We start from the raw sequence: 12,218 nt of genomic DNA, 5'->3' as shown, positions 1-12,218 counted from the left end.
TCGGCTATCGATCGCCCCTCAATAACATTAACTTATAAATGTTGCGTTCTTATAATGTAAAAACTAATCTATAATACATAAAATAAATAGTTACAGAAGCAATTAGAGCAATATTTTATAAAATAGAAATTCAACTGAAACTTTCTGTTTAAGTCCGCATGTTATATTGAATTTCAGTGAGAATGATATTGATCATTGCAAATGCAAGGTTATATCAAAATGTCCGTACATTCACTTACACCTATATTATTTAGACAGCAAATGTTGAAAGCATAAAGAACACTTACATTTAGGCTTCGGCTTCAAATATTTCTTCGAGCGAAAGGTTAACCATGCTCCAATTTGGATGAATCATCTTAGGTAAAGTTCGGCAATTTAAGTCCCAGAAGCCACCGGAATCAATTTACATCTCGTTATTCCAACTCCAGGCATAACCACAGATTTTAGAAACTGCTCGGCTCGCAAAAATTGCTGTCTGCCCCGTAAATTGCCTCACAGTTTCAACAACTAAATCCCGGACAAACCTGCCAGAAGTTTGGTGATACTATACATTCTATTTATTTTTAAAACGGATAATAATATACAATTGAGTGATTTCATAACGGTTTATATAACGTATAAAAATTTACAATATAATTAAATTGAAAAGGACGACGCAAAAATTGAGAAATCCATTTAACACAAAAATGATAATGCGATGGGCCAGTTGACTTCATAATCGCAGCAAAAATCGATTGGCGGATTCGGGACTGAGCATAAATTGTAACGACTAAAAGTGTGCAGCAAATTGGAATGAATAATATATGTTGTTTATTCAAGTCGGATCTCTTGTACGCATTGTGAATAGAGAAGATGAACAAGATGAGGATAATAAGGAAGCTAAATATATCTACAAAGGATGATTTGATTATGCATCTATTATATAGACAGATATGAGGAACACATAAGCTTGTCAAACGTGACTATACTGCAAATCAAATTATAATTGTAAACCTATTTCACATGTCCTATGTATGATACAATCTTCAGGAATTTTCAATGTTATCTTAAAAGTATGTTCTCTATCTAAATAATCGTATCATAATATATAGAAGCAATATTATAAAAATATTATAAAGTGATATTCTTTTGTAAATAATAATGGGTACCCATCTAACTAAATTAGATGATAAACGAGGACTAATTCTATATCAAGTATAAACCGGTACATTTATTTTTACTTTTATAATTTCTATGAGGTATTAAACAAATAGATATGGATCAAAAAAAATGTGCAGCTAAAAAAATACGTTCGCATGCAAACGATATTATAGGACTATAAAAACAAGTTACTTAATTTTTTAATGGGAATCGTATAGAAAATGAGCAAAGATTAACATAAAATGATCACGTAACATCAGCAAATAATTCATAATTTTCTATTTGCATAAAACTTTATTTTAAAAACATTTGGAAATTAAAAGAAGAACATTTCATATGTAAATGAAGACTTGTTTTTAAACATCATGTAATCTTTATTCCATTAACATTTAAAAATACGTGTGTGCTAAATAATAAAATGAAGGTTCACTGGAAGAATACACAGATTATATCGCATCATAATTTCTGTATGGTTATGAGTGCTATGTTTTGCATGTATCCCAATCTTTTTTTTTTACAGCAAAAGGAAAAAAGCTGCTCGTTTTATTTCCGTTTCACATGAATCTTCAACATTGTGCAGCAATTCAAGTCGACTCTTTCCAAAGGCTAAATAAATATACTGATATACATTTACTTTACCATATGCAAAGATACAAATAAGCTTTTGTTTCTATCATCCAGAGGAAAGAAAATTACTTACATTTATTTTTGTATAGCAATTTATTTCCCTTTAATCAATATTTCATATATGCATTTTGCTTTACATTGTCGATTTTATGTGTAAATATATGATATACATCAATTTAAATAAAGAATGAGGCAAAAGACCACAAAATAGTTGAAACTATTCTTTTTAGGAATGATAATCTATCAGGAGACCTATATCTATCTTAGTTCTGTTCTATTCCCAAAAGGATTGACATTAAATACTTGATCAATTTTTAACTGCTTTAACAACAATTATGTGTACTTTCAATCCGTATGTTACAAAATTATATTTTTGTTATTATCTGTATTTTGCAATTTTACATTGTGTTGAGCTTCCTGCAAATTATGATTTTAATTGAAAAATTCGTCAGCATTGGATTTCACGCCACGTAGAATTACGTTTAAGAGAAAAAGGTTGCAGGAGGATGACTAGCAGGTCATGTAGGATGAAATAGAAGTTGTGTATATTCCTTTTGAGAGAAGAGAACTTTTCATGTAACTTTGCACTCCGCGGTTGAAGAGGCCGAGCAGTGGAGAACGGGGAATGATGGTTGGATGGTTTGCATCACGTAAGGTGTGGTGCGTGTAGTCGTTGTACGTCTGACTTGTTTGCACGTAATTATGGGCATAGAGCGCGTTTGCTGGGAGTTGGGAGTTCATTATTGCTGGGGACGGAGCGGCGGCTTTAATTACACCGTAATTTACGGCTCTCCACATTTTAGATTTGTTACTACGAAATTACATTTGTTGGCTTTCACACGTACAAATACACACACACACACAAACGCACACATGCTCAAAGGACTAATCGGCTTTCATGAGAGATTTAGAATATCAGAAATACATAAATAAACAAAAAATTAAAGTAAAAACTAAATTTTACTGAGGTAATGGAAACTACTTTAATTCACATATATATATCCAGAATGTTTATGTAACTGCGAGAGATATGTATTTGATCATAGTTAAATCGCATTTTTTACTGTGAAAAGTGTACAGAAACGCAGCCATGTATTGATCTTTAATTGTATATGTTGCAGTTCGGTTCGACATAAGCTCCACGTTTCATTTATCGCTTTGTGTAGATATTTTTAATTACCCTTCTCTCGGGATTTTGACACTATAAACAAAAACGTGTATTAAATGGTAAATCATACTGTAATTTAAAGCTTCTCGTTTTCTCTCTCTGGGGTCTGTTTTTATACATGTACAATTTTAGAATAATTTGAGAATCAGTCAATTAAATACTCATAATAACACAGGTAGTATTTGAAGATGCTAGTTAAGTATTAATATCATGCAGGGTAAGCAATACTTACTGATTTTATGATTAAATATAAATTCTACTTACTTAGATTCAATTTATAAATGCAATTAAAAAAGTGATAATTAAAATCTATTAGTGGACAATTTTACAGCGTTGTGTTGATAGATCTTGGCATTTTATTATTTATATGAATTAAGTTGAGCAAAAGTATATAGAGGTAATATTCCGTACTTTTTTTTAACATAATTTCAACATAAAACGTTCACTCTAATCGGAAATGCGAATGGAAACAGCAAATGCCTCGACGTTTAGAACGCAAAGCCTTAAATGCATGATTTTACTGTGAAAAATTAAATTAGAGTCCGTACGTGGTTTTCTCTCTCTCTCCCAAAAAATATATATCTCTTTTTAGGGAAGACCCCAAGTTGTACTGTTTTAGGCAGTAGTGAAAAGGGTAGGTACGTTGGGTTGATTAAAACTGCAAATATTTAATGCGTTGAACATGAGTTTATTAGGGATGTTGGAAATGAAAGTAGGAGACTGTATGCGGTAGAATACAGGAATTTAAAATTTTGAAATACGCAAAGGTTTCTGCAAAGCCCTTTTACAGTCGGTGTACTAATGTTGCTGGTGCTTGCACAAAGTTCAGAGAGGAAGTAAAAATTGGATACTAATGGACCTCTATTTCATCATCACTGTCCCATAAATAATAATTTTATTAGCTCATTTCACCTTAATTCTAGTTAAACGCAGATTGCCCAAACATTCGTACAATTACTGCGTCTGCTCGATGATCTGGGGGGCTTCATCTGGAATGGAAATGGCGATTTCTATTAATAATTGATATTTAGTCCATTATTAACTTTCTCTATATACAACGGTAAGAATCATTATTGTAGGCAGAACAGGCAAAAAGGATCCAAGGACAAAATAACGTTTCTATCTCTTCAAATATGCAAATTGAAAAGTTGATTAGTGCGCATACATTATTAAATTCGTTAAACACTATTAAAATTTTAACATTACTACATTGTCTGAACATTTTACTTTCACATAAAAAATTGATGTGTCAGGATAATTCAAACTAATCAACGTACTAAGAAATATCCTATTTTTTATAATTGAGAATAGATAAATTCTGTGTAAAAACATAATCCACTTGAAAATAAACTGAAATAGTGAATAAAAACAAATCTTTATTTGTATTTTTACACAAATGTAAAACTATAATTAAAATTAGCAAGTGTTCTTACAATTTGCATTGCAATGAGGAATATAAAATATTATTCCGGATATTTTTATTATAAACGTTATATACGAAGATAATAATAATATTTTATAAAATAAGTAAAAAAAAAGATTTTGTCTTGTACAACCATAAATTTATAAATACTAATTATGTAGCTGTTGCCGACTTTGCACAATCTAATAGGAGCCTCGGTTTTGGGAGGGTGTGTTTCATTAAAGTTTGATGGAAGTTACTATATGATAATTTGTACCTGGATACAAGTTTTAGCTAGTGACCATGAAGACATTCAACCTTTACGCTTGATTGGATTGTGAACGTCTATGTATATATAGATATACATATTGAAGGAGCAAAGATGAGTTGACTGATAAGGATCGAGAGGCGACGGTCATTAACATACATTTGAATTTAATAAGAAACAGTTGATTTTAGGATGGAATATTGGCGAAGTCTGCGGAACATTTAGAATTCTTATTCACGTCGAGTTGCTCTTTTATTACGAAACTTCCTTCTTACTCCTCTTTCATCCCTCTATCCCTCTGGCACGTATTTGCTTTTTTTTTTCTTCTTCTTTTGAGTTTCTGCCGCGTCAGATTTTTATTGCGGCCGTGATATACTTTACCCAATCAAGATTTCATTATAGATAGCGTAAATTTTAATATCGGATTCAATTCCGGTTCGAAAGCTCGGGATTAAAGAGGTCCGCCATTTTGCCTGTGCGCCTCTCACTCTGTCACTTCCACAGTTCTCTCGTTAAACTTTGTCTTTATCTATTTCTCAATCACATAGATTTGAACGCATTTAGCCTAAATATCGATGTATGATTCGGTGCGTGTATTTTGTGTGATAAATATTTTGCTCAGATTGGTATTTCACGGAGCAACAGGCTTTAATTAAACGCATCTACGTCCATTTACTGTAGTGGACGATTTTGATGTGCACTTCCTTGTTGCCGGTTTCCAATTTCGGGGAGCCTCGAATTTCGGATATGATACCGGGGACCCGGCGCATCCGCCCGAATTGAATTTCCTCATCCCGACCGTACCAATCCCACTAGGCCCCAACCATACCAACCGCAAGGAAAACGAAAATACAGGCGTCTAAATGACGATGGATTATATTACATCCATTATATTATACGAAGCTGATAATAAGTTTCAACCAACATTTCATACAAGAAAATAAACTTTGATCAAATTTAAAACTACTAATAACATAAACCAATAAATGTTATTTACGACAAAATAACAATTGATTATATGTTTAACATGTGCCCATCCTCAAAGATCAGTTAAAGTTAACTCCATGTAGATAGAATTGTGTGCCAAACAAATTAAATGTTATATACCAAATCGATACGCTAGGAATACATAATTATTAAGAACACGCATGCTTACATGCTAATGGAATAACAACTAAAATAAACTGAAAAGCGTAGATTGACGCAAATGTAAATTACCAAAAAAGAAAAGAGGAGACCCACGACTAACCATTATTTTGTATTTGTTTTAATTAAATATTAAAATATATGCGAAGTATTGTTTATTATAAATAATTAATAAACAAATAAGATGAAATAGTACCAAAAACGACGTAAATTTCGTAGTAAAAAATTCAACTTACAAAAAAAACCTCATGGAATCGCGAGTTATTTCAGAATTTGCATAATATTATCGCTTGTATTTCACAATAAGAAGATGTAATTAATATTAGTCTCACTGTTCAAGTCCCAGGAATAAACAGAGAGTGATACATAGTACTCAAACTTTATTTACTTAATCTCTTAGCTACAATACTGTTATATACCCAAATTCACTATATTGATTATATTATGTTTCAGACATTAATTTATTTGGAAATACATTAATTTTCTCTTATTACAAAAATATTATAAATTAATTATATCACTTCTTTATTTAATAAAAGAAAACTACATTCTGTCGTAGTTTTAGTTTATTTTTATTTATATTTGATACTTTTCAGTAAATTTAGATGTATTATAGTACCCATTGTCTTCTGAAATAAATAATAAATAATGTTAGATTTATTTTTCAAACTGAACATGGTCTTTTTAAGACCAAATAAAGTGTGTGTATCAACATGTCATACGATTACAGGTGTTTTATAAAATTAAATTAAAATATCTGATGCCCTGAAACCGAATAAATTCATAGACTACCACCACCTTTGCGTTTCTTTTATTGTGCTTTCATCATTGCTTATTCTCGCTACGTTGCTGAAAGTATATATCTTCTTCCGTGTGGAAAGGTGCGACGGCGCCGACGATGATTTGCGGCCATGGATAATGTAAAATATTGCACTCGGGCCGTAATAAAAGTAAAAATATTACCGAAATATATTTATAAACCGACAAATAAAATGATGGAAACCGACGGTGGTCGTAAATCGATGGCGCGCGCCGCGCTTTATTAGCGTCGAACGGCGCGACACGTTTCCATTCGAAATAAAACGGAAATACGTTACATATTCGAAACTTTGCACATACATATATGTATATGTTAACTATGCGAATATTTAGGAATTCAGGCAGCTACAAATAACTTTTATAATAAGGAAAAAAAGTTGTATGAATGAAGGGATTAATTAATTAGTTATTGTTGAGAGGAGCTGAAGTATAAAGCAGGATTATTTTGAAATTTTAATAATTTAGTGTTAATGGGAAAAGTCTGGGCTGAAGGCGTGGTAGTAAAATGAAGTGCAAAACAGGCTAGGCTGGAAATTAAGTAAAGAAGTTTTTATTCGTCCCAAAGGAACCGACGTTCTGGGACCAAATCCTGGTTTATGCAATGCTTTCGAAATGATTTTTAATTGGTCAGTATGTGCTATGCAGTCAGTTGCAGGCGAGTCAATTGAGGCTCCCTGCTTTTCTTCTCGTTTTCAATTAGAAACTTTTCCTGGACAAACTTAGTGTCGAGAACACCATAAAGAGTTGCTTAATAGAAAGCGCATATCTAATCAGAATCTATATACATGTTCGTATATAAACACATACAATTTGGGTCAACGTATGTGAGCCAGCTTCATACTAACTAGGATACATTGCTAATGCATTATTAACGTGCTTACGGGACCACATATTGCGCATACCGGATTACACATTCGCTACATTAGTCCTCTTACTGAAATTGACCACTTGTTTAATAACAATATGTACCATTTGTTTATTCCATATTGATGTGAATAGCATTCGGTTCATTATCATAGCGTATATTCAAAATAGCGATGTAGTGGTATGCCTGCAAAAACCGGATTCGAGTGGCTTCAATTGCTACACATTCTCTCTAGTTGGTAAATCGACGCAATTGTTCTCGTATAACATCATTTTTAACATTGAAGTGATTATCCATATGCACATCATACCTAATATTTTAATATTAAAACCACTAAATCAAATATATAAATTTCAATGAATTGATATAAATAAAATTAATAATTTAAATATAAATACAAACTGTTATTTCCAATAAAAACTTGTATTATTTATAATATATAATTCCAGTATTTTCGTTTCATTTCGTTCTAATTTGAATTATTATAATAAAATTTGATTATTATAATAATTCAAATTAGTCATAATTTCATACACATTCATAAATTACACATATATAAATCATCAGATAGAGTTTAATTCAAATAATCATATATGATTATTGCTGAAGAGATTAATGCTGAACTACATTCTTATTTTTGTGTAATTTTGTATACACGTATTAAAAGAAACATAATTGCAACAACAGTTGTAAATTTATGATTTAATATTTTAAAAGTTGGAAGCTACTACTATTAATAGATTTACATATGATTATATAAACGTGCAGCTTTATTCTTGTAAAATGAAACAAAACAATTTTAGGTGTAAATATTGATTTTAAAATAGGAAAATTGCAAAACGTGCAAAATACCGATATTTTTGGTAATTGACACTTCGAAAACTTTCATATATATATATATAATTAAGGATTTTCAAATTCAGATGAAAAACTTAGAAATAACTTAGGTCTGGTGTTGCTGAATAAAAGTCCTCTGGAAGCAATATGAGTGTGTGTGCATCTGAGTGGAAGTATAGTAAATTTGAATTGGAGGGTCGGGCTGGAAGTTATATCACCTACCCATTCGTTATATAACGTCGATAACAAGAGCACTATACATAGAGTTTTAGAACCGAACACCTGGTGATTGTAATTAAAAATCCTATCCGGTGACTTCATTTCCTTTGTCATTTACTCTGTACCAATTTTCTCTACAACTGCTTGTTTCCATGTCACCCCCATTTATATTTGTCTGTTTAAATTGTACTTGTAATATATAGTTTGCAATACATTGTGATACAAAAATACTACATAAACACATAATTTGTATTTATTGAATTAATAATATATTAAATTTATTGTATAACGGCACATAAAGGGCATTCACCGAAATTTACAAAATTATTTTCAGCAATTCAACATATAATTATTGTTTCCAAATCGCTATTTTTCAGTAGTTACCGCTAATTAGAAAACTCGTTTATATTCATAGAATTTTGAAAACTCACTCCAAAGTATTGTTTTAATATGTTCGAATATCAAATAACATTAATGAATAAGACCAAGTCCCAACAAAGTATTCCAAAATTAATTGTAAATTGGCTTTTATTTATTTTATTATATTATGTTACTATATTTATTCACGAGCTATTAATATTTCAAAAGATAATACAGTGGAACCTCGCTTAACGAGTTTAATCCGTTCCAAAATTTCCGGATTTTTACTCGTATAGTGAAACATATTCAAAAATATACATAATATGTGTACAAAAGTTTTAAAATTTAAAAAATGATGTAGCAGGCGCTCAATCCGGGAATTATCTTCTCATCGTTACTCGTTATGCGAAACGTCGCTCGTTAAGCGAGGCTCCACTGTATATTGTCTGTATTATCTTTTGTATTAGAAGCAGTAATACTTTTAAGTTGCAAATTTCTTTAATATATACATGTTCAGATTTTTGTTCTATATTTTAAATATAAAAGTAACAATGCATATTCTAATAAATAAATTATTATAGAAAATATATATCTATGGAAATGAAAATCATTTATTTAGATTCCTAATTCTCAATTGTCCCTATATTTATTTTCCAAATAAAATGCGGAACGTGAATAGATTCAATTCAACGTTACAAAACAAATATTTGCGCAATGGTTTTCACTGTAAAGTCTAGATTAACGGTCAATTTGGAAAGTGATTTTAAATTCTATTGCAAGCAGAACTCTGTTTGATTATCCACAAAGCATTAATTTGGAATAGTTCATCACGATAATTCCGAAATTATATATTTTGTTTAATTTACATTCAATTTAAAAGTATATTATGTCGAATATTAAAAAGTATATTTAGTATTGGTTTGTAAGAATGAAAATAATTTTGTATAGAAAGATGTTTGCTAATCTAGTTATTGAAGTGAAGCATCGGGCTCGCATTCACCAAATTATATTGTCCACGCACCATTACTTAATCGAGCCATTGAAATTTCCTGCCAATAATGCCCACCAATTATAAATTTCATAATTTAAATGAAAATTAATTCATCCAACCACACGGGAATGCGGAACTCCGGCATTAATGTGCCCCTCGAGTACCTAAACCAAATATCGATAATCAACGGAAACCTGCACCTACCTAAATTACAAAACCAATACGCTTTTTGTTATTATATATCTTTGATATTTTTCATTCAACTAAACAATATTTATATCTCAATATTCAGTTTTTTATATATAATTATTTCGATATTATGATCATAGCATATTGTATGATATATAATGAGATATAATTTTAACTAGTTACAATAAGTTCATTTAATGATTCTTTATATTCTTCTTGTTAGAAAATTTTATCAAAACTATATTAATCATAATTAATAACTTTCTAAATGGTTTAATATAGTCTATGTCAATAATTAATTATTTTATATGCAATTTCATTTCAGTAAGTAAATATTCAATTATCAAACAAAGGTCAGGTCCCCTAACTAAAACTATCTTCTCAGTTCGGCTCCCTATCTAAGACTAAATTATATAATACAAAAATGTGTCCATTTCAAAAAGGGACTGCGTGGGAGGTAAGGAAATCAGTTTTGATCTTGTGGAAAATACAACTGTTTCTTTATCCATGTTTTGTGATCCTACCCAAATATTTAAGGGCGCCCACAAAATCGTGGGCAGGGTGACTTAATCATTCGGCTATTAGTCGCCCATGTTTTTTAATACTTGTGTAATTTTAAATGAAATATAAACTGTTTATGAATATTCAGCATTGATTTATTATTCTCGGTTCAAAGTTAATCAATTAATTTTAATTCTAAATTTGTTTTCGAATGTTATTTTATAATTATACCGTTCAAATGTAAAATAAACAATGGATACAATTAATGGATGCGCCGGGAACTAATAAATAATAATTAGCATTAAAATCAAAAAATCTAATTTATATTTTTAGTATAATAAGTAAGTATCTTAATACCTTAATAAGCCTTTTTGGACTCTCATTTAATTTAAGTTAACTAATACAATATTGAATGCTTTTATATACTTATTTATTTGTTTAGATGAAAAAAAAAATAGATATTCATATGACCATTTTTTCGTGATGCCAAGCTGTTTAGATTAGATTTTTTCGGAGGATGGGCACCCACTGCTTAGCATTTATGTCGACTGGCATATCCTTCCTTTCATAACTGAATGTTATATTGAAATTCATTTAAATCTATTCAAATATAAAATCGCGGAAAATCCAGTAAAAAAGAAACGACGATAAATTTGTATGCTGTATACGCACATTCTACAAAATAGTAAAATGTTCTTGTAATCATTTTATAAGCAAATGATCAATTAATCAAATTAACACTATGTGTAATATTTATTCTTAATTTAGAATCAATTATATATTTAGCATATAATTAATTTATTTGAACGTGAAAGACATTTGTACTTTTGTTAAAACTTTTGTATTTTATTTAAACAGTTCAAATTTTAGTTGATTCAAACTTTGATTGTTTATATGTAGAATGGTATGTTGTTTGTAATTGTATTGTGAAAATACAAAAACTGCATAAGATTTATATCAATTATCCGTTTCAGTAGGTTTCATTATTTTGAGGTAATTCCGTAGATAATAAAATCGTAGAACCGTCGACGAAATAATAAACTCATTGACAGCTTTGATTTATTGTAGTAACCAAAATCAATACACCGCACGTTTCGTACATCATGTTGTTGAATATATGGGTTAGGGTGGTCCTGTTATATGCAATACTGATTGACCTGCTAGATACGAATTCGTTTGCCGTATTCCAATTTATTTCAGATCGAAAATTATATTTACAAAAAAATAAAAAAAACGTACAACAATATCGAATTCGTTTCTGGCTTTTATAATGAATAAATTAATAACGGCGACGTTATTCGCGTGAGGATAAACGTACAATAACAAATTCGATTGCTTTTCAAAAAAATATTATATTAAAAAAAAATCCAATCGAAAAGTGGTAACTTACGGTTTGTGTGATATTCCACAACTTGACTGTCGTAGTGATTGATGAATTGTCCTATAACAAAGCAAATATATTTTTTTAGAAACAGTATGGAAAAAAGTAAAAGGTAAATAGAAGAGAATATAATGAATACATTTGGCACTTTCGCAATTTAAATTCGTTGTAGTGACACAATTAAACGTTGAGTTTCGAATCAAGTAATCGATTGTGTCCAAATTCACCTTGTGTTCGAGGAAAAAGCAAACTTTACTAAATCAATTGGGCGATTTTTTTTAACACACATTTAGTGAACACAGACC

At 30.2% G+C, this 12,218-nt stretch overlaps 1 protein-coding gene across 3 annotated transcripts in view; it reads right to left on the bottom strand.

Annotated features, from left to right (window-relative positions):
- LOC108570023 (synaptogenesis protein syg-2) overlaps positions 1-11,973 on the bottom strand; it is a gene marked incomplete at its 5' end in the record, with an annotated part of 74,968 nt that extends 62,995 nt beyond the window's left edge. For all 3 annotated transcript variants that reach the window (XM_017931831.1, XM_017931832.1, XM_017931834.1), the window contains 1 exon segment: positions 11,923-11,973. In XM_017931831.1, coding sequence (XP_017787320.1) covers positions 11,923-11,973 — 51 coding nt within the window.
- Positions 11,974-12,218: the final 245 nt, after the last annotated feature.

The sequence above is a fragment of the Nicrophorus vespilloides genome, unplaced genomic scaffold (genome assembly GCF_001412225.1).
Source record: "Nicrophorus vespilloides isolate i.1.1-1 unplaced genomic scaffold, Nicve_v1.0, whole genome shotgun sequence".
NCBI lineage: Eukaryota > Metazoa > Arthropoda > Insecta > Coleoptera > Silphidae > Nicrophorus > Nicrophorus vespilloides.
This window is presented reverse-complemented; position numbering and strand designations above follow the sequence as displayed.